General features: G+C 36.8%; 3 protein-coding genes across 4 annotated transcripts; 2 read left to right on the forward strand and 1 right to left on the reverse strand.

Moving 5' to 3' along the window:
* Window positions 1-761: 761 nt before the first annotated feature.
* On the forward strand, window positions 762-1,652 carry LOC134813727 (ERI1 exoribonuclease 3-like). Its single transcript, XM_063821598.1, has one exon. The coding sequence runs from the start codon at window positions 767-769 to the stop codon at window positions 1,370-1,372; it is 606 nt and encodes a 201-aa protein (XP_063677668.1). The 5' UTR covers window positions 762-766; the 3' UTR covers window positions 1,373-1,652.
* A 1,739-nt stretch (window positions 1,653-3,391) lies between these two features.
* Window positions 3,392-18,988, forward strand: LOC134826019 (dnaJ homolog subfamily B member 6-like). Of its 2 annotated transcripts, XM_063838265.1 has the most exons (8): window positions 3,392-3,509; window positions 3,680-3,789; window positions 3,995-4,054; window positions 16,030-16,216; window positions 17,171-17,347; window positions 17,480-17,576; window positions 17,743-17,849; window positions 18,463-18,988. In XM_063838265.1, exons 1-7 carry the CDS (start codon window positions 3,406-3,408, stop codon window positions 17,845-17,847), a joined length of 840 nt encoding a protein of 279 aa, XP_063694335.1. In that variant the 5' UTR covers window positions 3,392-3,405; the 3' UTR covers window positions 17,848-17,849; window positions 18,463-18,988. The 2 variants fall into 2 exon arrangements, with proteins under 2 accessions (XP_063694335.1, XP_063694333.1); XM_063838263.1 differs by lacking the exons at window positions 3,392-3,509; window positions 16,030-16,216; window positions 17,171-17,347; ... (1 more) ...; window positions 17,743-17,849; window positions 18,463-18,988 and adding exons at window positions 5,798-5,977; window positions 6,139-6,242; window positions 6,372-7,984 and having other exon boundaries at window positions 3,766-3,789.
* LOC134826017 (serine/threonine-protein kinase fray2-like) lies at window positions 18,953-26,287 on the reverse strand. Its single transcript, XM_063838261.1, has 9 exons — window positions 26,108-26,287; window positions 25,768-25,879; window positions 24,182-24,275; window positions 22,244-22,468; window positions 21,619-21,958; window positions 20,893-21,438; window positions 19,844-19,977; window positions 19,623-19,726; window positions 18,953-19,364 (listed from the first exon to the last, which is right to left on the reverse strand). The coding sequence occupies exons 1-9, from the start codon at window positions 26,285-26,287 to the stop codon at window positions 19,285-19,287; spliced, it is 1,815 nt and encodes a 604-aa protein (XP_063694331.1). The 3' UTR covers window positions 18,953-19,284.
* Between the last annotated feature and the right edge of the window lie 236 nt (window positions 26,288-26,523).

A 26,523-nucleotide genomic window follows, 5' to 3' on the forward strand; every position in this document is an offset into this window, starting at 1 on the left:
ATCATGAACAATTTAATCCTGTTTTCAAGAATGCGCGGCTTTGGCGGCCAGTTATTTATATTGACTTATACATTAAATTGAATTTTAAATAGAAATGTGAATATATTAAAATTTAAAACTTTCAAAACGGAGGCTTATAAATATTATTATATTATGATTGTAAAATAAAGGATAAAATTTTAAATTTGTTTCACTAAAAAAAATTTGTTTCACTCAGAAACAACTATAAAGTCGATTTCGAGAGAATTTTGATGAAGACCCCCCGGCCCCCTTAACACATGCTCTCTCACCAGCCTGTCACTCAGCTATATCTTGAAACACTGAAGTTAAGCCTGAGGTAAGAATTGGGATGAGAGTGAAACAGATATAATGAAATTTAGGGGAAGGTCAGATTAAAGAAATGGAAGGTGGCAAAGGAGATCGAGTGCTTTGTGATGATGGAAATCTGAAATGCACTTGGTGCAATTGTCTTAATAGATATGGTCAAAAGCATCATCATTTGTAACACTCCCTTGTATTACGGATACATATTACATAGCTTTATATAACCTTTGTTTATGTTATTGTTGCAAATTTTGCCATTGCTAGTAGACCTTTGTGAACTATGTAGTGTATATTTTCATTAGCTTAAACATAGCTCAGGTCAATTGTTGAAAATTTGTCATTTATTTTTAAAATATCTTTACTATTTTACATGTTTAAACTTGATTCCTGTGTGGTAAAAGACAATGACAATGGTGACAAATCAACATTATTTTATACAGATATGGATTTACATGTGTGTGTGCTCGACTTTGAAGCAACCTGCTGGGATGGCTCAAAGAACCACGAGATTATTGAGTTTCCTTCTCTTCTTTGGAGATGGAATAAAAGGAAAACAATCGAGCTTGTTGATATAATCCAGATATTTGTTAAACCTACTGTCAACCCAACTGTCTCCGAATTTTGTCATAATCTAACTGGCATCACCCAAGCACAAGTTGACAATGGCTTTTCACTGAAGCATGCTCTCAAACAGCATTACGAGTGGCTGACTGATCATGTTGGACCAAATACTGAATCTGTTGTATTTGTTACTTGTGGAGATTGGGATCTTAAAACCATGCTTCCTAATGATTTAACTGCAAATAATTTGTCTTATCCTGACCCAGCTTACAGGAAATATGTCAACATCAAACAAGCCTTTAGCCATGTGACTCAAACGAAAAAACAGATGAGTATGGTCAAAATGTTGGCAGCTCTTAATTTAGAGCTTGAAGGACGTCATCACTCTGGTATTGACGACTGCAGGAACATTTCGAAGATATTTGTTAAATTAGTTCAGCTTGGGTTGACTAAGGTGCTGTTCGAGCAGTTGTCTGTTACAGTCTAATGCATGATTTAACAACACAGATTACTTGGTATTTCAAAACTAGTATCTTTGGTTTAGATTGATCCTGTTATATGTTGACATAATGTATTAATTGTTATTGAGCTGTGAATTTTGTGAGTAATTAAGTTGTAGAGTTATTGGATTGTCATTTTAAAGTGGAACATCTGAAATACTGTATACTATTATTTTTGTGTTTCAGTCGATTTATCATGTAACTTGTGCTTGTATTTTTTAAGTGTTGAACTACCTATTTATAATACTCAGTAGGTATTTTTCAGAATTTATGTGTAAGTTCAGTTCGTTGGGTTTTCGAAATTTTCATTTTATATTTTGTCATAAATCAGAATTTTATTATACATAATCAGATTATATTTTGACATGTGTAATTTCTTTACATGGAAATTTACAATTGTATACTATAATTATTGTACTGTCTGAAATTATGTGTTTATTTAATATTTGTTTACCACTAAATTATCCTAGTGAGCAAATATCATTAGGCCTGTGAAAGTGTGAACTGAAACAGTGGATAAACTTTCACCCTTTTGTTAATTGGCTTGTTGAATGTTTTGAATCATGTGTTTTTTTGAACATTCTTTTTTACAATTTTCATTTTAATGCATATATAATATACTTTTGACCTGAAGAAAGTTTCCAATTGTTTCTGAATAGCCTTCCTTTTTAAAAACTATTATTCGTCTCAGTTCTATGTAAAACCAATGTTTGGCGACAGATTTAACAAAAATGTTGTCAAGGAAGTGGCTTCAACCACAGCTGTGTGGACTGCTACGTCTAGTGCCAGTGCAGTTCCATGGTTAATAGGCTGTACTGCAAGTGGAGTTGCAAAGGTAAAACAAATGTCTGCTAACAAATTAAACGACTATGATGTCAGTGGAGCTGTGAGCACTGTTGCTTCAGTTCCATCGTTATTGGGTTTTACTGCAAGTGGAGAACTTGCAAAAATAAAAGAAATGTCTGACGACGAATTTAACAGAAATATTTTCAAGGGAGGGGCTATAGTCACGGCTGTGGGGGCTACTGCTTCAGTTCCGTGGTTCATGGGTTTTACAGCAAGTGGAGTTGTAGAGGCATCTATAGCAGCAGGCATACAATCTGGAATTGGAAATGTTGTCGGTAGTTCCGCTTTTGCAGCGGCACAAACTGTTGGAGCCACCACCTTACTCGGGACAGCAGCACCAGTCATAGTTGCTGCAACAGGAGTTACAGCTGTCGGTTATGGGGGATACAAGCTCTACCAGAGTAAATATAAATAGACCTGTGAAATTGTGAACTGAAACAGTGGATAAACTTACGGGCAATATTTTTTTAATTTGGTTGTTGAATTTATATCTTCTTTTGCGAACTGTCAATATATAAATGATTGTTCGACTTTTGTCAATTTGTCTGGGGAAAACTTTGCCATTACTGGAACTGCTGCCTACGAACGTTACCAGAGACCAAGACCAACGTCCCTCGAACCGAAATTGAGTTAGCCAAGTAGCAATTAGCAAGTAACAATTCAAATCAGGTTTAAAATTCTGACAACAGTCGTTTTTCGGTCATCTGATTCGGACAAAAGTTGTGTTAGATAAATGTGTGGTTATAAGACTCGATTTTCATAGGAAATTACTATTTGTTTTTTTAATTCATGTTCACATTTATTTATTTTTTTCATTATCTGATTACTCTCTTTCAATAAAAATTCAGTCATTTAAATATTTTCTATTTGGAAATTATTAAAGATTTACGTACGTACGTATATCAAATTATAATTTTGTTTCATATTTATTGTGTCTAACATTTAGATTCGCTTTAGCTTTATCATAAACTGCCAAACAATTCAAATTATATGACAGGCATGGGCATGGTGACAATGTAATTCGTTAAAGTTGCTAAACAAATAACTGTAATTCACAAAAATGTGGGATCTCTTGTACCGTCTCTTCACGTGTTGAGTTCCTTGTTCCGTGGGTACCATGTGAATATCTCGTAACACATTTACTCATTTAACAACACTACAGTAGTAACAAATAATGTCAAGAAAGAAATCCAGAAGGACGGAGAACGAGGATGAGACAGACTACTATGAAGTTATGGATATCAGTAGGAATGCCACAGCTGATGAGATCAAGAAAGCGTTAGTCTGCTCTTTCTTAAACTACTAATAATATTGATTGCAATTTTCTGTTGTTTTTCTGTTGATATTCCAAGTACACATTTCTTTTGCACTGTACATTTCTTTTGCGCCGTACTATATAATATACATTCGTTTGCTTAGTTCGGAATTCTCATATGACTATAATTCAGGTACCGAAAATTGGCGTTAAAATGGCATCCTGACAAAAACCCTGACAATCCAGAACTAGCAAACGAGAAATTTAAATTAATATCAGAAGCGTATGATATTCTATCAGATCGTAAGTTCAGTTGTCATAGACAAAGATTTATGGTTATTTTATCACAATTAGATAGGCACTATTAATCAGAACTTTTTACTTTAATGTTATTTCAATGAAAGCCGTGAACGTAGCATATAAACTGTATACTCATTTTCGTATTCTTTGGAAATCAATTTATACAGTTATTTTATGGCTTTAAGTTATCACGTTATTATTATCTCAGCTAAAAAGAAGGACGTGTACGACAAATATGGAAAAGCAGGACTTAATAATGAAGGAAGCGGTAAGAAATTTATTTACGAAAAATGCTTCAACAAAGTTCAGGTCTTATTTTTATAGAGATGTAGGTAATCCAAAGCACTAAACACTATACAATAACTTTACAGAATGTTTTGAAAACAACATTAATAACATGTAATACTAATTATAATTAGTAACATTATAATATCAGTAACGTGGTTACTTTGTAAGAACCCTCTATAGTCTATAGTTACTAAATGTCGCTGATAAGCCAGCAATTTGGATCCAACATTTTGGGGCACCCGCTACATCAGCTATTATTTCGAGTGCACGGGAATTAACTGACAATTAAATTGGGTTATTTGCTCATAGCTGTCAAAGAGACATGTAAACATGGTAAAGTGGTACCTGAACTACCACTTCACCTGATGATCAGATGATTTTATCAGAGATTGCCAGAAATTTAAAGCAGCAAAATATCAGCTGATTGAGGTTTCGACAGTCTCGTGAATCATCAGCACGTGAACCATCAGCACGTGAACCATCAGCACGTGAACCATCAGCACGTGAACCATCAGCACGTGAACCATCACCACGTGAATCATCAGCACGTGAACCATCACCACGTGAATCATCAGCACGTGAACCATCAGCACGTGAACCATCAGCACGTGAACCATCTGCATCAGCACGTGAACCATCAGCACGTGAATCTGATGCTTCACGTGTTTATCTGCTCCTCAAATCCAATCATCACGTCATGCTGATCTTCATATTAGAGTTCTGGCAAATTGTAATAACGCTCATTCACATGACTCGTAGTTATTCAGGTACCGCTTCACCTATCAACTACAGCTCAATATGACCTATTTGTATATTAATTAATAACTTGGCATGTCCCGGGTCCCCGCTCTCGATACTCAGATAGTGGGTGCCCCAAAATAATAGATCCAATCAGTCGGGTTAAAAGGTAACTGTAGAGGATAAGTATATGTAACTATTAGTTACTAACTAGTAACTAGTAGTTACTAACTAGTGACTACCAACAGTTAACCAATACAACTAATTAACTGCATATTCCGTGGAGGCTGACTTCCTGTGATTCGCGAACATGGTTACTTTACTACGCTAAACTGCTTACGTTAATACACACGCTAATGTGGGCCTGTACTTTCAGTGATATACATTATACTGTCATATTATAACGTCTCAGTGCAGTGTAACTAGTACTGTTGTAGTGCAGTGTATATTAGTGAATATTACCCTATCTTCAAATTACGTATCTTAGACACGTTTTGTTGATTTCATGGTTTCCAAAAAAGATTACGATAGAAATTCCTTTACAACATGGAATACATGCTTTATCATACTTTGTGTTATGGTCAGTAAAGACTCAAGCTGTCACATTATGTGACTTTAACAAGTGGTTATTTATGATATACAATTTACATACCGTCTCCCACAACCACGTGTACTTTATAGACATCATTCTTCAAACTTACCACTTATCAATCAGAATATTATTTATTATTTGCCCTATTATTTTACACATTTATCACGAAGTACTATTGTTACCTTATTAATGGATCTTTTATAACTTGCTGTGAAAAATAATGGTCATGATGGTCGGAGGTAATAACATATTATAATCATAACGATAAATCATAAGTGTTAATTATAATGTAACAGAAATTCCTGTGCGAGTCTGATTTAATAATATTATTTAACCTTAATAACGGTTAAACTATGCCAACAGCTATGTTATGAGTACAAGGTGCTTTGACAGGTCGATCTTGGCAAAGGTATCAATCCTGGAACAGTTCCTACGGTGTTGACGACTCTGAGAAGAGGATGATGAATTTTTCGAATATTGGTCCTCCTATCAGTATCAGTTCCAGGAGAAAACGAGAGTTACTGTAGCTGAGTTAACAAGAAATATGGTCATGGATTGGCAAATCTATGTTAGGTAAGTTATTTTGTAACGGGAAAATGATATATATGATATTTTATCTTCTTTTACGTTCTAACAAGTTCTAAAAGATGATTCAAACATAGAATTCTTTACGATAAAGAGTACAACAAATTCCCCCTTTACAAGCATGATTTCTTAAATTTCAAACATTTTAGGGTCACTAAAGTTCATGGATTAAGACGGTATTCCAATGCTCGTGGTAGTGGATTTATCTTTAAGGTCAACTTGATGGACAACAGTGGAGAAATCGTGCTCATGGGTAAATTTCTCATTCACTAGATTGTGTTATCTAACCTCGCCATCCTTCATTTAACTTAAATGTTACTCTGACTTGTTAAATCTCCCGCCATTTAACTTACACAGTTTTAATCACCTCAAAATGTTTCAGGATTTGACGAAGTCGCCCAACAGTTTGCCAGCATATTCCTAGAAGATGCTTGTTACAAAATATCAGACTGTCGTATAAATATACAACGATGTGGCTTGTACACCGCGATAGACCACAAACACGAACTGGTTCTGGAATTTTTCACCCAAATTTCCCCCATTGCAGCATTCCAACCTAAATTTACACCTCGGCTTACACTTATTAAAGAAATTCCAAATTTGAGTAATGACATTTTATTTATCAATACGATCGGTATAATAAGTGACGCTGAAGACCCTTTCATTTACAGCGCAAAATCTGGCAGACAAACTTTAAGACGAAATATAAAACTGGTTGATAGATCAGGCTATCCGGTTTGGCTTGCTGTGTATGGTAATCAAGCCAGTGAAATCAGTGATGCTGTTCTTAATGAACAAGTTATTTTGATCAAAGATGTTAAAATTGTTAGGTTCGGTGAAAACAAATTCAATTTGCACATGTGGTTCCAAACTTCTATAATGCTCATCGAACCTTCTGGTAAGAAAGCTGAGGATCTTCGTGTATGGTGGAAAGCAGAAAGGAACAACGAGAGGCAGAGATTGATGATAGGTCATGATTCCATCGACCCTGAAACTCACCAGACAAACTCCACACCTGCAACCTTAGTTACTGAATCTTTTGTTCAAGTTGAGGAGAGGATTAGTAGTTGTATTGCGAAGGGATCAAAAGGAGAAGAATATTTCAATCTGATAGCTGTGGCTACTATTATTAAAAGAGAAAACGTTATCTACGCAGGGTGTCCAGTATTATTATGTCGCAAGAAAGTTACCGAAATCACTCAACCTACTAGTTCTGGTAACCAACCTAGGTTGGGCTACTTCTGTAGGAATTGTAATGAGACTTATAATCATTTTAAATATGGGTTCGCCGTTAAACTCTTCCTTAAGGATTACAGTGGAGGTCGTTGGGTAACAATATTCAATGATGCGGCTGAAGAATTTCTTGGACAATCTCCTGACGAATTGATAAAGCTTAGGGAGGATCTCAGTGGATTCGACTTCGAGCATGTCATGAATAAAAATCTATTTAAACGTTATGTTTTTAGACTCAAATCGTACGTGAGCAACTTCTTTGAGGATCATAGGATTGAGTACAACGTCATTTCTTTGACGAAACCGGAACCAAGGTCCATCTCATATGGGTTAATAAAAGAAATATTAACCTTGGAGAGTACCTGATATCCCATTACTCGGAGATGCAAATTGCTGGATGTTTCAAACTGTAAATGATTTTTATGCAAATAATGATTTTTATGTTCAGATTTTCAATTTTTGTATTAGCACTGCTGTTGCGAATTATTGAACAATTACGACTATATTATTTATATAATGCAGTTATGTTTGTCTGATAAATGTGACATCTTGTTTTTGAGTTTTTAATTGTATTCTTTCAGTTATCGTTTTTTTCTTCTATAAAGTGGGATATTTTAACCATATCTTTATTTCCGAGTCATGACCTTTTCGAAAGAAAGGAAGTCATTTAGAATACAACATTTTTTATGACAATTATTTAAGTGTAATTTATCAAGTTGACAAACATTTCATTCTGAATTTATACATTTCATCCGATTCCCGAAAAACACAGTCTTACTTCTCGCCAGTGTAATCTATGCGCTAATATATATATAACTCAGATAAAAATATTTGATACAATCGTACACTGCCAATAATGTTCCACTTATGTACAGACCACTTAGGTATATACCGTACAAAGTTTAATACAAATCGTAACACAGTTGTAGTCTCAGAGCATAAAACAGTTTCCATAATTTAGTGAAAATGTTCCAGAACGTGATTTATTATATTATCAGGCAGTGGGAGGAGTTCTAACCAACGAGGAAACAGTTACCAGGAAAACAGTGACCAGGAAAGCAGTGACCAGGAAAGCAGTGACCAGGAAAGCAGTGACCAGGAAAGCAGTGACCAGTGTTATTGTAGTAAGCATTGGAGTGTCCGGAATAATATCTTATTCCGCACGCACATGTCTACGTGGTGGCGTTCACGTGAAGCTTGGGACCATATGTTCGAATTATACGCAGAAATATCTGAAGATGATACAGATAGTGATGAAAGAGAAAGTCGCTCTGAAATGGAAGGAGAGGGATCACAAGAATTAATGGATTCAGATGGAGTCGAGTCTTTAAAGGACCAGTTAACTGAAAAAAAAGTTATCCTCATATTTTGACAGATTGTGACAAATAGCAAACTAAGCAACGAGTCGAAATTCCTAAATCTCTAACTGCTCTCTAACGCGTGTAAATAGCGTTTGTATTATTTTGGTGATGACGTCACGAAGTCCCTCATTGCGCGCGCAGAGGCTCTGAGGAGCTCGCGTGACTGTATTTTACAGGTAGAAATTGGACATAATACACAACTTTAGAGTTAGACAATAAAAAGAGCTTAATTAACCGACACAAATGGTTCAAATTAGTAGATCATAAGAATCTTGAGATACTTAAAAATATAATCAAAGTCACTATATAGCTAGCTATATGATCTATTTTCCCATTCTGCTCAATCTTTTCTGCTCTAACAACACTTTGCTAGGTTTCTCAGCAGTATGAAACCTTTTCGGCACAACCTTACGCTTATATCTACCTAGGTCAATAGGAAGCTTGGTATTGCTTTTAACATGGTTTTGAACAAGTTCTAAAAATGACTTCTTGTACGAAATATTGTCTCTAAAATAGTTATTTTTCAAAACATATTGTTTTTGAGCTCTTGAGTAGGCAACTTTAGTCCTTGGTTTTGAAGTCGTCCCTATTCTCAGGTTTTTGTTGTGTTCAATACAGACCAGCATCATCAGGACGATAGTAGAATCCATAGAAAAAGCTTTCCTTTTCGGCAAATACTTCAATTTGGCACAGTGGAGTGCTTCTAGTGCTCCGGTATTGAGGAATTTTGCGCACTTTTTCATGGAATTACACATTCTAGTATTAGTAATAACCTTAAACAGGGCCTCAAAGTCAGAATCGCCTATTTTAAACCACATCCCTTTCCTGCTCGCACCCTTTGTCAGTGTTTGATGCAAGCACTTTTGGTTGAGCTTGTCTAAAGTTGGAGGCTTAGGGTAAGGTTTGGTACCCTTTAATGTCTTAAACTGTTGGTGGATTTTTCTTCTGTTCCCCCACGCGTGAATATTGAGTACATGAAACAGTGAAGCGTGAAAAAGTTCCATTAAAAGTTCAGGGTTACCGTTACAGTTTTGAGCTGACCACCAGAAGTGGTTTACGAGGGAATTTTCCCATGACGCAATTTTTGGGTTTTTCTTGCTGGCTTTTTTAAACTTCTTCCTCAGGGATTTACCAAAATGCCAAATGTCATACGAATGTTGAACAGAGGGGTAACTTTCACGCATTAGTTTGCCGATCCCAATATGAGCATCCGTTACAAAACTAGTTATTTTCAACTGGTCCTCTTCTGTTAACATCTTGAGAATTTCTTCGCACGCATTCCGCTCTAGTTCCCCCTCATACTGGCCCTTCTGGATGGGTAAAAAGTCCACGATCCTATCAGTTCCACACTGCATGAGCGTGTATGTGCAAAATTTTGCACTATACCCCGGACTATCGTATTGTGCGTCACCACAAATAGTCACTTCGTCACATTTTTTCAAGTCTTCGATTGTTTTAGTTCTCATCAAAGCATAATCCCTCGCAATTACTGGATAGAGCCAAGTCTTGACTAATTTGTAGAACGCAGGTTTAGATAAAGGGGGAAGTTCAAGAAGCTTGAAAAATGTTTCAAATGTCGAATAACCTAGCCCACTGAGTGTTGCAGCAGCGCTTAATCTAACGTTAAGGAGTGCGATACGATGTGGCATATCACCCGACCGCCAAACAAAGCTGTGTCCCATTAAGCACATACACTCCACTGCTACAGCAGACCCCGAATAGTTGGTTTTAATAGATTCAACTGGAGAACTGCAATGCAGACAGTATTTAAAGAGTTGCAGTAGCATTTCAACGTCAACTATGACAGATTTCACGGGTGTTATCTTATTTATGTTTCGTTTTTGGCTTGTAAATGTTTTATTTACTGACATTGACAAAGCATTTTGATTCTGAGCACTATTTGTCGGAAGAAACGAATAATCTGCACTACCAGTGTATATTATATCACGATCATCTAACACAATTTCATCCTCTGAACCTAAACTCTGCACTACGGACTCGTTTTCTCTAATGTCCCGAACATTGTTACTTTTACAGCAATTACTGCATCTGAAACATTCTGTCTGAACATATACTGATTTCACACGGGTTTTAGTCAAAGTAGTCTCCTGAACCTGATCTAAAATACTTGGACATACCACGTCTAAGCCAAGACTAACTGGAGTCGTAGGGGCAGAGGAAGTGCTACTGCTAGGGGTTCTTAGAGACACTATTGCTTGATCATTTTTATCTATCAAAGACTTATTAACGTTCAATAAGTTATCTATATGCTCGATTGGGTTTGTCATTGTGAGCCGACGTTTAACTCCCGTACGTTTAACTTTAAGGACTGGTGTGTTTATACTGCTGGTGTTACTAACTGCTGATGCTGGCCGTGGTGTTCGCCGCTCTCCTGTCTCCCGTATCGTGTTGGGTATAGCGTCAGGTTTTAGCAGTATCGGAATCCCCTTCCAATGCTCGGGGTCCTGGATTGTGGTGCGATAGAAGGTGGTCTGGACAAAGTCATCATCGCAAAAATGATCAGAGCATATTCGCATGCTTTTAAAATTCATGTGTGTCATTTCTCTGTCAATTCTAGAAACCCACATTCTCGTACGTGAATAAGCCTTATTGTTCTCCAACGGAAACTTATAGAAGCGAATAAAGTTTCGGTAGCTGCTCTCATCCCGTCCAAGACGCTTAGTGCAGTTGTATGCGGCACAGAAACTCATGAGTCATTTATCTAAAATTAAGCTGTTAGTGTTCATGATCAACCTATGGCGACAATGTTTTACGTGAAATGTTAAAAGATCATAGTTTAAGAATTTTATAGATTAACATTTGTCATCTAGCCATCTCAGAATCAATCGCACCGTAATATATTATGGCCAAAGAATAATAGGGTCTCGAAAATTCTATAGTTTTTCAGTGGGTCGATTGACTGCAGTCTGCACTCGGTATTTAATTTTACCAGTAGTTTATTTATGGTAATACAATTAGGACGACAACTATAGGTAAGTCAAATTCAAAACACACCGCATACCGTACACTTCAATCAGGTATTTGGTATCCCGGGTATTTTTGGCGGTAATTCGGTTCCCACGGCACCATTCTGATAGGAGCTACTACTACTAGCTCCAATCGGAATGGTCCCGTGGGAACAGCCGTAAAATAGCCAGACTTCTTGTCTCCTGTACTGTCTAGCACGTGTGGATTATACAGTAAGAAATTCCGCTATGCAATAAATATAATTGCTCTCGGATCAAACTCTTTTAGGAGAGCGGACTATTCGACTGCTCGTATTCTTCCGAACAGCTGTAATATTATATTACAGAGTTACACTCTGATCATTTATATTCAACTATTTAATATACATTATTGAGCGAGTGTAGTTGATCAAGTCAAAAGTTGAAGTTTGAAATACACCCTGACCCGTTTATCCGTTCATATATTATTACATAGTACATACAGATCCAAGATTTAGGCCTTTATATAGACTTTGAAATTATAAGAAGCAAATAAAATTAAAATATTTTGAAAATGTCTTGGTTTTAGGAGTAAGAGTCTGAGTAGTAAGGAAGATTACGTACTACATTTACCAATGGCCAATGACTTGGACAACAATTCCACTGAGCATGACGTGCAAAGTGACTCAAGCTCTGCAGAAGTAACTTCTGATTCAAGTAGTGAGGAGGAAAACGAGAACATTCCGGATGACTGTGGGGTGATCAACAATTCAACATCCATCATGTACAGTTTGGCATTTGACCCCTATCGGCTAGATCTCAGTGACCATGATAGCGACCAAGAACTTTGTAAGGAGCAGGACTGTGACACAGATGAAGAGGACGATGACGTAGAAAATCGGTTGTGTGCTCCCGTTAGTGTTCACTCAAAAGATTGGTGTATTTGTGGGAAATGCGAAACACTACCTGAAGGGGAAGTTTCCTACTGTTGCTCTGACGTTAACGTTGTTCGAGACATGATGGAAACAGAAAATCAATGTATAACTGAACACAGCAAATTTTGCAATTTTATTTTAAATAGAGACGCATTAGAAATGGCCACATATGGTCACAAAACTATTAGTTATCCGGATAAAGATGACCAGGAGAGTTTCCACCAACTTCTACGCCATACAGCTTATAGATCCTTTCTAAATTTGTTAGAGTTTCATGGACTGGGGAAAAATAATCGGTACAGGCTCCCTGCGTGTGTAATCCAATCAATAAGAACCAAATATCCGAGCATTTCAAACGAGTACGTGGGTTTTAAAGAAAGCGAATTTTCATCTCAATCCAACTGTAATACACTTCAACAATTCTAGTTTCTATGCATTTGTAGTACTTACCCTACTTAGGGATCGTCAATGTCTATTTATAGTTCAATTCACCTAGATATTCGTATATTATGTTTTGTTTTTTATTCAAATAAAAGTGTCTACTTGAATCATATACTCGGCTGAAAGCAACAACAACAACAACAAGGTGATAGCCAAAACTATAAGGATTTTGGAGAACTAGGGAAATAGTCATAATTCTAAAATTTGAGTGAGTTACACGTGTTTTATTGACAATGATAAACATTTGTAATGTATTACGCTATGCCGTGCGTTCTGGAGGTTAATAAAGAGTAGGAGTAGCGGTAACAAAGCAACAACAACAACAAGGTGATAGCCAAGACTATAAGGATTTTGGAGAACTAGGGAAATAGTCATAATTCTAAAATTTGAGTGAGTTACACGTGTTTTATTGACAATGATAAACATTTGTAATGTATTACGCTATGCCGTGCGTTCTGGAGGTTAATAAAGAGTAGGAGTAGCGGTAACAAAGCAACAACAACAACAAGGTGATAGCCAAGACTATAAGGATTTTGGAGAACTAGGGAAATAGTCATAATTCTAAAATTTGAGTGAGTTACAGGTGTTTTATTGACAACGATAAACATTTGCAACGTATTACGAGCTATGCCAGCGCGCATTGAGGGACTTCGTGACGTCACGAGGCCACAGCTTATTATTGTAATAACACGCGTTACACGTACGCTAGAGAGTTGGTTCTTTCGGCGATACGATTCTTTACCAGTTTGTCACAGCTGATTTAAATCTTAGCCAAATTGGAGACTACAAATTTTTCAGTTAACTGGTCCTTTAAACGATGAATATTCGGACCACGATCAAAAAGAAGAAAATATGCAATGTCAAGATGGTTCAATTGAAATGAACTTGAACGATAAAGCAGGTCACAAATTTCCAGAAACTTCCACACCGACGAGTTCTTATACTCCTAGTCCCAGAACTGATCATACTTATTGGCTCCGCTCCAAGAACACTAAAAAATAGAGAAGCCAATTGTTTTTGTATGGTTTCCCCTGAATAATTGTAATGGGATGAAACCAACATATTTACTAAGCCATAAATCATTTGAATATGCCGCATAATTAGCTACTTGTACAGATACATTGCTCTGTTTCTAGATTCGTCACATACGAACAGATTTTATTTATCCTGCCAGGACAACTGGACGATAACAATTTATCTCAAATACTTTAACATTGGACTGTTGAAATTTCCGTAAAATTAACGTTTTACCAGGTACAGCGGATTTTATTTTAAGTTTTTAAGGATTGTTTGATTTTTAAATTTGTATCAAATTGTTTAAGTTATAAAATATAATTGTCATTGGTTTTTATGTAAATTGTTTGTTATCGTAACCATGATGCATTACTGTACACTGTAAAGTGTACTTCAGTTTTAACTATTAAACCATTGTTTTTGATATTATATTTCATACTCATTACTTTTATCATAAAACTGTTCAAATGGTTTGTTTCATTATTTTTGCACACATTTTATTTACGAAATAAAATTATACGGGTGAGTAGTAAATTGAGTAGTAAATTGAGAAACATAGGAGACAGGGATTTATTGATATGCGTGAATGATAATTTTTCAACTGTCACAATTTCAAACACATCTCAACATTCAGGGTTTACGGACAGCGTGGACTGTGTCTACAACAAACTCACTGAGAATTCAGTTTACTGGTTTTCTGCCTTCCAAGTGAAGAGAAGAAAGTATTTCCAGTATTCCTTGATTAAAAATACCCTGGCAGTTCACTTTGGAGGGTTCTCAAGTGTTGAGCTGAGCTCAGAAGATGAAATTCCTGGGCCAAGTAATAGAGGGCCGAAAATCACGTACATTAAAATAAGCGAGGTTAAGAAAATGGATAGTAAAAAAGTGAATTATGTGAACGTGATCGGTATAGTTTTATCTATCGGTTCCATTCAGGCTCACTTGACACAGAATTCTAAAAAAGATACCAAGAAACGATCCATTACAATAATGGACAGTACAGAAAGGACAGTACAAATAGTGTTATGGAGTGATAATGTTAACAAGATAACAACAAAACAGTCAGTTATATCAGTAGAAAATGCTAAAGTTTGCCATACCCAACAACATGGAATTACGGTGCATGTTTGGTTCAGATCAAAGTTATGCCTTGACCAAGACACACAGGACGCCAAAGATCTTTTACAATGGTATAATGACTCATTCTTAACAGTATCAGATGGGTCTTTTGAGGATTTGTAAGATTTTAACCCCCCGAATTATGTCCCAATTTGAGTTTTTAAAATTTGTATTGTGTATCCGAATGAAATTTTTTGTTATAATTGTTTTTATCCAAATGTAATAGCAGCGTTTTTATCTAAAGAATTTTATTATAACTTATTTACCACGATTATATCAATATATCATATAACGAAATTGTATTTTTAACATTTTTATTACATTTATCCGAGGAAATTCAATTTCTATATAGGCGATTTAATTAGGTGTCATTTTACGAACAGTTTGTTTGCTGTATCAAATTAATTCTGTAGCATCGAACATGGCAGCTTCTAAGTTCTTTATACTTCTTTGTTTTTTATATGGGCGTGATATAACCTTTTTTTATTTCATACATACATGTTTTTTCATTCACCAGTCACATTGTTGAACTTTATATAACAGAACCATCTATTTACCTTCAGATGTACAGGAAGCTTAATTTTGGGAACTAATATTATCTAAATTCGATTAGATAGTAAATTAAGCCACTTTTCAACTTAATGATAGCATCTCGAATATAATGATGACATAATATACTCGTATTACAATGAGATAACGTTACCCTGTTTAGAAAGAGAATGGTCAATTTGACTATATTATTATGTAGTGATTTTACGTATGGAGATATTACCTGGCCATTATCTCTAAATCCATATAGTTTTGTATAGTGCTTATTAAGTAAAAATTTAAACTCGGTACTTATAATTGAGTGTTAAAATCAAAGCAACTACATGACAAATATCTACGTATAAATTAAAACTTCAGAATATAATTTGTAACACTTCTTATTACCGCCTCCACCACCATATTACACTAAAATATAAACTATAATACACGCTTACTCTTCCCAGGTGGTCCGGGCGGAAATTACCACGACTTTGGAGATTTCCACTTCCGCACAGCCGAGGACATATTCGCGGAGTTCTTCGGGGGACGTGACCCGTTTGCTGACATGATGTTTGGACACCAACACACCCGACACTCCAGTGCAGGGAGCCGGCCCAGGAGCTCCAGGTCTTCCAGATCTGCTTTCAGTATGTAAGTATTACTGTATGTAAGTATTACTGTATGTAAGTATTACTGTATGTAAGTATTACTGTATGTAAGTATTACTGTATGTAAGTATTACTGTGTGTAAGTATTACTGTATGTAAGTATTACTGTATGTAAGTATTACTGTATGTAAGTATTGCTGTATGTAAGTATTACTGTGTGTAAGTATTACTGTATGTAAGTATTACTGTATGTAAGTATTACTGTATGTAAGTATTACTGTATGTAAGTATTACTGTGTGTAAGTATTACTGTATGTAAGTATTACTGTATGTAAGTATTACTGTATGTAAGTATTATGTATGTAAGTATAACTGTATGTAAGTATTACTGTGTGTAAGTATTACTGTATGTAAGTATTACTGTATGTAAGTATTGCTTTATGTCAATATTACTGTATGTAAGTATTACTGTATGTAAGTATTACTGTATGTAAGTATTGCTGTATGTAAGTATTACTGTATGTAAGTATTGCTGTATGTAAGTATTACTGTGTGTAAGTATTAGTGTATGTAAGTATTACTGTATGTAAGTATTACTGTATGTAAGTATTACTGTATGTAAGTATTACTGTATGTAACTATGTAAGTATTACTGTATGTAAGTATTACTGTATGTAAGTATTACTGTATGTAAGTATTACTGTATGTAAGTATTACTGTATGTAAGTATTACTGTATGTAAGTATTACTGTATGTAAGTATTACTATGTAAGTATTACTGTGTAAGGTGCAGAATACAGATAACAGTTATGATACTTTCTATGTAATCAATCGGTGGGGTGACATTTGGTTATCTGTGTTGTCAAAAATGTACTAAATATTATTCTTATTTTGACATGAGACATTTCACCTATCGATTATACCTAAAATGACATTATATAGTTGTCACGGTTGTGATGAATTGTAGGCCAACAGTTTACAGTTGATTGCCCCTTAGGTTTGAGGACGATCCTTTCTTCTCTTTCGGTGGTCACGGTGGCGGGTTCGGCGGTGGATTTGGCGGTGGCTTTCCTAGTCATGGTTTTGGGGGCGGATTTCCGAGTAATGGTTTCGGCGGCCCCGGACTTGGCGGCTCCTTTTTCAGCTCTTCGTTTGGAAATGGCGGCGCAGGGTTGTAAGTAACTTTAACACAGAAGCAAAATTATTCAATTATAAAGGAATTCTATGATTTTATTTATATTAACAGTCTGTCTTCAAACTCAAAAGTGATACTTTTGATTACTTTTTATCGATTACATAACTTCAGCTCAATGAGCTCAAGCTCGTCGATGGGTGGGCCCAACTTTTCCTCGTCATCCTCTTCTACAACAATAAGAAATGGAAAGAAAGTCACAACAAAAAAGGTGAGCATTTAATCTCACGATTATACTTAGTGGTAAAAGCTATAATCAGCAACGACATAATTAGCTGACATTTGTTTTTGTTGCTTGATATTTAGATATTTAGGGTATTAAGCTTTCGAACAGCATCTTTAATAGGGGGATAATGATTGACGATGGTAAATTTCAGATCGTCCAGAATGGTGTAGAAACCACAACAGTCGAAGAAGATGGCAGGTTAATTTCACACATTGTCAACGGACAGGAACAAGTCGAAAGATTGGAATATCGATAGAGGTGGGTATTTCACGCTTTAGTCTCTACTGTGATAACAAATCTGAAATTCGGCTAATAGCAAGTTGAGTGATCACGCGTTTCAGACAGTCACTTTCTCGTTCTTAAGTGTGGCTCATTTCGTACCACTCGGTCACACATTTATAATTTGATGAGATAGTATGGAACACGCATGAAGATGCACAATTTCTGTCAGCACTTTTGGGCGTCTTATTATGCATATCATGCGCGCGCGCCCGCAAGACCAGTATCTCATATGAGATTAATTACCTGACGCGCACAAGGCAGGTCGCATGTGTATTAATAATATGATTAAAATATTGAATGGATCAGGATTACATGCTATGCTCAACTATCGAAACCATTCATCGGTCAGTTCCGGTTTATTGTGTTGTGAAAGCACGTCTCTTGAGGTGTATTAAAGTACGCTACCTTGCCGCGCGAGAATCTCCGTATAGTTGTTGAGCATGGTATTATTATTACATGGATGATGGAACAGCCAGCAGTCCTGTGGGGCGTCTCCACCGATTGATCCGATTCGGAATAATTACTTTCACTCGCTATCGAGCGGCTTACTTTTTGTATGTAACCTAGTATGACTAAAGTCTTTTTTCAGGTAAAAGAAGTAGGAAGCATCTTCCAGAGACCGAGTTTGCACAGATTTATGGTGAACCGAGCTAGGTTAAATACCGAAGCTGTGTGTTAAAACAGTTGCGTTGGTGACAAGAATAAGAAGGACTGCTAAGATTGTAGATTATTTGAATGTGTATTTGTCGATTGTGTGTTCACAACTTAATTTCGTTTCAGTATCCCATGAATTTCATGAGTAATGTACAATTATAAGAGGGACATGTCATTACATTTTAGTTAATTTAGAGGTATACTCAGTACTATTATATTCGGCCGCGAATAGCTGCCTTTAAAATATTGATTTTGTTATTTAGAGCCTTTTGCAGCCACTTTTCCGCAGCCGAGATTCTTTCAACCATTCAAGATTTCATTGTTTTCAGTAGACCATCATATTTCAACAGAGTTGTCCTACAATTATCTTTCGTGGTCCTCAAGAACAATTTTGCTATTATGACATTTCAGAAGAAACTGTAAACTCGAATATAATAATTATAGCGATTATTGACTCTAAACCGTAATAATTATTTTGCAACAAAACTACTTTCTAGCTAAAAGATGTCAAACTCAGTTTAAAATCACGAATTTGCAAAAGGTTGGTAAAAACAGAAAAGCTTTTATTCCTCCGGTCACATTCTTCAAATATTTGCAAAACTCAGCCCACAGATGGGAAGTTAAAACTACACAGAAACTAAAAATTGTCTTCAGCTTTTTTTGTCTTCTTTAGTTCATAATAAATAATCCCCAGCCGATTAAAAGAACTTTATCAACATATTTTTTATCCCAGTTCATCTCAAATAACGAACCAACGTCATCGGACAGCAGCGATATTATCTCGTGGCTGCAGGGCCGTTAACAACAGATCCAACGTACTGGGCGGGGTCGAGAGATCTGAAAAATGTAATAATTTAAACTTAAATCTTGTTAATCCTTTTATAGGAGGGCGATCGTTACCGAAATCGGGTATCTTCATTGAGCACTGGCCATCAAACAACCATACTCAATTGTAGTCAATAATTCAGTTCGATCATGAGCATTAAATGTTTGTTAGAACCGAACTTAAAGTAATAACAACTTACAACAGAATATGCCGTCAACAAATCGAAATAATGATATATAACTAAAATCAGCAATGAAAATATCTCTTACCCAAGCCGATACCAGATAGAGGGGATTCTTGCTCATTTCTATTGGATTTTAAAACTTTGTCTGCTTCCGATTGTCTGCTGAAAATGACACACGCCGATCTTGTCCTGAATATTATTGCTGGTTAAAATAATATACTAAATGTCACAAATTATCTGCGGAAAAATTTATTTTATTCGGACGAATCTACGAATGAAAAATGTATACAATTTTCGCTACTTTACCTTTTCTTTCCTATGTCGAGTTTGGTTATGTCCACGATTGCACCAAAAGATTGAAAATAATTGAAAAGTTGTTTCCTCGAAACATTCCGACTGAAGTTCTGTACGAAAATTGCTGGACCCCCACAGTTGAAACCCTGTAAGACATCATTATCGTCCTAAAATTTGGGTAACTTGGTTAGAAAATCTTTCTTCTACGACTCAAAATATTTCAGCATCGCAGATCGTTGTGTAATCCAAGATACGATTCCGGAAAGCTATGACCTCGTACGGGTGTCGAAGATCTGCATTTGAGAGTAGTCTCAAATTTTGAGACTATGAGCTCAATCTTATACGACTTGTCTACGTCCTAAGTGTAACCCGTGGGCCGAAATGCACTAATTGAATGATCGTTAAAATTCTCACTAACGATCGAATCGAGCGTCACCGAAATTAGGATTACAGTTAAATTACTAATTTAAAGGAAATTTGCTACACTTGGATAACAAGATCTAAAGATTTCGACGAGCAATCAAATTCTAATTCATTAGACGGTATGAACTTTGGCACTACAAAATTGGGACACTCGATTAGACTGGCTGCACTGTCGATCATTCAACAGATGTACACACACACACACACGTACGGGTAATGGAAGGTGTCCAAGCACATGGTAAGAACGTGTGTACAGCCGCGCGCGCCGCATTTTGGTTTTACAGAAATGATGAGGATGAAAACTCTAATATAAATTCCGCCCAAAATTAAAGCACTTGTTGTAAGCATTAGTAGCTCGGCACGTGTGGGCTGTGCTTGGCGGGTTAGAGTAGTTACGTCATATCAAAGCCAGTAGTTGGACTACTCAGTTGCCAGTACTTAATTATTCTAAGTATTTATCATTGCTCGGCAGTAATCAAGGTATCTAGAAAGTCACATCATGACGTTCATTCTTCATAGCACTAAACTACCAAGATGACATTTTCCGTCCTTTACCTCAAAAAACAGCAGTAAGACACTGATTGAAAAAGGAATGCAAATAGTTGTAAGAATCTTTGAGCGAATCTCTTGGGACTTACATCGACTTCTGATGGAGGAATGATTTTCCATTGACTCGGATCTTCACTTTCTTGGATTGGGTTGGGAGAGGATTTTCTTGATGATGTTCTGGACTTGGACTGTCGCTCTGGGGAGGGTCTCCTGTGTTCACGTGATCTCTTCTTCTCCACTGGTTTCCTCCTCATTTCATCACGTGATCTCTCCCGGTCTCTGGTCTCCTCACGTGACCTATCACGTGGTCTCCCTCCTTCCTGTCGTCTGCACACCCCTCTCCTCTCCTCGTGTCGCACGCTGTTTCTCGGACCCCGCTCCTTTTCTGGTTCCCCCAGTTCTGCTATTTGTATGCAGTCTAACAGGTCTCTTTTGGCACTTCTCAACTCCCGGAACATGTGGCGGGCGTTCTTCTCACTGTTTCGTATTTGATCTTTCAAAGTTTTGATGTAATCAGTGACAGGAACAGTTGTCCTGCGATCTGATATCAGCTCTCTTGCATCACGGATTCCACCCAGCTTTGCAGCTACTTTTTCAGCTCTATGTCCACGAGAGCTATGAGAGCTTGATAGCACCTAAAAGTGGGGAAATGGGTTGGATTAGAAATAATTTTATGCATTATATAAAACATATAAACCCTTAGAATTCGTCACAAAGAAATGAACAATAACACTTTTATATTTTAACACTATTATATAATGAAGATAGCAGGTGGGGAGAATTAAATAACGTTAAAGTTTAAATCAGGTTCAAACCTCTTTATACTGTGGTGTTTTGTTATTCTCGTCCACTATTCTGTGCTGTACCTTGACCCGTCTACTTCCACCATGTCTAGGCGAGGAATGTCTAGGCGAGGAATGTCTAGCGTCGTCGCGTCTGGTTAAAGATGGCTGTCTGCGTGAGCTGCTGTTTCCACGGCTCCTAGGATTGAGGTCCTGTCTGCGGTGCGCACTGTCACGCGCACTGTCACGCGTGCTGTCACGTGCACTGTCGCGCGCACTGTCACGTGACAGTGCACCTGACGACTCTCTGTGTCTGTCTTGTGATGTGGTGTGACGAGAGCTGGCGAACGGACTAGCTTCTCTCGAGTGGATCCTGATGAAATTAGTTGAACTGTTATTTTTATTTGCTGTTTTTGTATATTTGTCAGAATTTGAGAGTATGGTAAGACTGATTATTTAGTCATTTCTGATAATTTCAGACCCCCATTCCCCTCCGTAATCCATCTTAAACATAGATTTTTTGTCCATATTACACTAGCGTAAGCTTTACCTTACCTCTCTCCACTATACGGAATTTTGTCAAGATTAAAACACAACATTTTTCGATTGAAAACCTACCAAACCGATTCATTTAATCAAATATTGTAATTCTAAATACCTCTCTTCTCTATGGTCTCTACTGCGATTCCTATGAGAACTATCGTGATGTCTGGAGACAACTCTGGTCCTGGAACCATCTAGCCGTCCAGCATTTCTGCGGTGATGTGATTTCTCGCGATGAGGTGATCTTTCTCGGTGACGGGAGCTTTCCCGACTCCGGTCCTGTTTAACAGCAACTGATGTGAGTCTCTTAGCCTTCTTTGGTGGCGGAGATAGTCCGGACCTGAAATAAAATGGTTAAAAGATATGGTGATGTTCGAGCTTGTTGAATTTTATATCAAGCTCCAATAAACAGAATGTAAGCTCGACAATGGCAGCTGAGCCCCGTAGTAATAATCTTACCACTACAATTTCGAAAAGCTCTATAATATTCCTTAAGAATCTAGTGAAAGGAGCTGTTACATCAGATGCGCTGGACTTAAAACTACCAGGTGTTCACTGTTCAGATATTAACTGTTACTCAGGTGTTACAAAGAGAGGGGCCACTGTAAAAACAAAGCTACACTCAGTGAGCCAGGCTACAATTGCCAGGAAGATGCGAATTATACTTCTATTATATTTTACTTGAGTCCTGGACGTGGAGGGACGGTTGGAACATGTTGCAATACCTGGACATTTACTGCTGACTAAGAGTTGAGCAATGTATATTGGTTAAAAGTGATTTAAACATTTGATTCGAGATGTAAGAACCGCAGAGGTGACTGATGTGTCCATGACCTGGGTACCCCTACAATCTACATATGGGTTCTCAATAACTTACCACATGATAGTGATGATACGCTCAACAAACAAAATTTTCTTTAGATCCTACGGCCATAAAATGATAAATAATAGAAAGAACGCAAGTAAATTTAACCTTAACTGAAGGGAGAAAGGAACAAAAAAGTTAATTGTTTTTCTTTTCATTACAATCTATAACTTACTGGCACACAGATGAGACAGACATGGAAACTAACGAGAGATAAACTATAAAACTGAATTAGAGGAACAGAAACACAACAGTTAGGACACTTATTTTAACGCTTGATTGGCACAGATTTAAGGGGCAATGAGGTATGAGAACTGGTTACCAAAGGAATGTTACCAATTCAAAGTAACTCAGCAAATTGACTTCGTAATACGATACTTACCGTTATTAATCAAGCAAAACATTACCAACATTACATTAATAGCATGGTTAGGCATTTAACGTAATTAGGTACTTTGCATCGACTCAGTAATTACGGATAAGACTCAAAAGGGGTATCCACTACATATTTACTTGCAGGTACCACCCGTATTCACACTCAGACCTGAGTTTAGTCATTTTCCGATACGAGATTGGGGACGGGTTCTACAATTAAACAGACAACAAACACATATTTACTTAAGTCTAGTTATACATTACTTATCATATTTTATTGAACTAAGGTGTAGTATTTATATTGCCAGATCCCAGTTCAATTTGTAACGGAGTTTTATATTAACAGGAAACGATGTAACTGAGTCGATATATTTTAATGTTGCCATGGGGTGGCAAGCCTCCATACATGATACATCGTGGTCCGGTAGTTTCATTGCGTTAATATAACTATATGGGTTCTCAATAACTGACCACTTGATACGGTCAACAAACAACCTTTTGTTTATCCCATGATCGCCAATTAGTGTAGATACCACGGCCCAGTGGGCGGCAGTGGCCCGCCTTTAGATGATAAATATTACAATGAACTCATAGGATGTGGCCAGAAACCTATAATAAGTTTATAGCAACCTTGCAATGAGTTATAAATCATCTGATAATAATAATGACCAAAATTAAAACTTTAAATATTACAGTTTAACAGACTGTACTAATAAAACCTAGACAATAATAATAGAAAAACCAATAGAAAGACCCCTACAATAATACAACACCATCAAACCACCCAACTATAAACCTAAGGAGCCTAGTTACCTGGAGCCATCAGAGAGATCGTACTCTGAATACTTCTCAACACTGCTGGGTGGGGAGGGGTACAATCTGAGGGGTACGATCTGCGCGCTCTCTCCTGAAGAGGGCGGGGTTTGTTAAAGGATGAGGGGACCTTAGAATTTACTTCCAAATATTCGCGTTTAAGTCCTGTGAAAGTGTGTAGAATCAAAAAATACGCCGGACTGTGAAATCGATAATTCGTGCAATATCACGCCGCGCTCCTATTGGCTGATAGCAATTTTGGGCTGTGACGTCACTTATGTGTTAAGACCAACGTGCGCGCGCACCCTTTGCTCGTGTCAACATTTTGTTCTGTTCTGTTTTAATTACGTCGTGTTACCTTTGGCGTTTGCGAGAGCGGTATCTTTGGTTGCACTGAATTAGTCTAAGTTACGAATAATTCTCTTTAATAATAATAGTTAAATGTAACTCAGAAAAGGCTTTCTTGTAGTTGTATAGTATAGTAGGTATTTCTATTTATAAATAGCTAAGATAAGTAGCATCTGCTAACTAAACCACAAACTGCTATTTTGTTTTGACTTGTTTGAAACCCGATATGGACACAATTAAAAAGAATGTATGATGTAGTAGAAGACATTTCTATCTGAGTACGCACGTGCGGTTTGACACTGCGCGTGTACCGGCCTTTAGTTGTACACTCATTTATAATTTACCGTTTTAGTTTGCTGTGACTTGAGTGTAAAGCGTAACGAATGTGGATGTGTTCGTCTGCTATGCTTGGTATAATATTGCTTGGTGTAATAGTTGCAAATCTTGCTTACGTTATAAGTAGTGTCACATAGTGAGTTAGAACTTAAAAGCTTGGTGCTTGTCCAACTGGAATGAAGACATGCATTTCATACCTACCCGATCCATTTTTATTAGGACCGTGTTGTGTTGATATGACATGTTGATATATCAACTGTGGTACGAAACAGGGAGTTGCTAGGTGTTACGTTGGGAGCTATAAATATACATAATTTACATGCCTTTCTTTGTGACTCTAATCTTATTCCAGGTGTATCTCGGCTCATGGTTATCGTAGGGTGATAATTCTTTTTTCAACCGGTCATAAAAAGTCTCCTCTCCATTGGTTATAGGCTCCTTCGTATCGTAAATTGTTAATTCATTCTTAATTAGTAATTTAGTCGGCCCGCACGCTCATTTTACCTGTATTTCTATATGCGCGGATCAGAGCAACTCACATAATTGACGTCACAGGTTCAAATTGTTTTGGCTGGATATCTCGGCGCGCGAATGAAATACAACTTTGCGGATTTCACTAAAGTGGTTTATACGATTAATGTAATGAAAGGATTTGCACGAGAAAAAAACTTTTTCTAAGGTCCCCTCATCCTTTAATCTTGGGGGTTTGTTCATCTTCATGTTTGGTAAGTTTGTGAATAAGGGCATCCAAATTGTAGAAAATTTGTTATTTATTTGCAAATAATAGCATTGTTTACAATAACAACATGATATTGTTATTGTTAGGTTAAGAACAAGTGCCGTGTCGGGGAAACTATATACATATAATTTAGTAATAAGCTGTTTTTAAATAAGATGTTAACCTGTCAATGCTGCCTCCTCGTTTCTCAGCCAAGTAACAACATCGTCCTTATTAATAGTAACTCCAGATACAGTGTTCTCAGTTATCAATGTTAGCAGCTCTTCTTGCAACGGCTGGAAAATAGAAGATTAATAATGGGACATTTGTGAGACAGAAACTGTATCAAAACAAAAGCAAATAATTGAAGAATAACAGTTATTGACTGCCTTATTATTTTTGTTTTTCCAAAATTTCACCTGAATAAACAATCGGCAGCGAGATCATTGTTTGAAAAGATTGAAGTTTCCAATTTATAGCCTCTTATGTCCTTAACTCCTTCTTAAAAACATAAAAATTCTCACCCGGGTGCCGGGGGGAGGAGGCTCGTCAGAAGCAGTGACTGCGAAATCTGCCAAATCATCATAATCTTCATACATGTCCTGTCTGACTCTGTCGTTATCGTCATCGTAGTCAGAGTCCTCATCCAGATCAATTACTTCCTTCTCTACTGGACTTGCTACTGGACTGCTCACTTCTTCCATAACTAATCATTAAGAAAGTGTTACACCAGGGAACTTTAGAATTGATAAATCAAAGAATCTAAAAAACTCGGATAGATAGCTAATATCAGCTTTTAAACAGAAAATGGCAACAAACAAGCTAAGCTTTTGCGTTAAACTAAGAGAGTCAAACTATGACCGATAGTTTTACCTCAGCAAGGTATGATATTTATATGGCGAATCTTAATTGCTATCGGCTTTAATTACACTACGAGGTT

The sequence above is a fragment of the Bolinopsis microptera genome, chromosome 1 (genome assembly GCF_026151205.1).
Source record: "Bolinopsis microptera isolate Bmic1 chromosome 1, MBARI_Bmic_1.0, whole genome shotgun sequence".
NCBI classification, from domain to species: domain Eukaryota; kingdom Metazoa; phylum Ctenophora; class Tentaculata; order Lobata; family Bolinopsidae; genus Bolinopsis; species Bolinopsis microptera.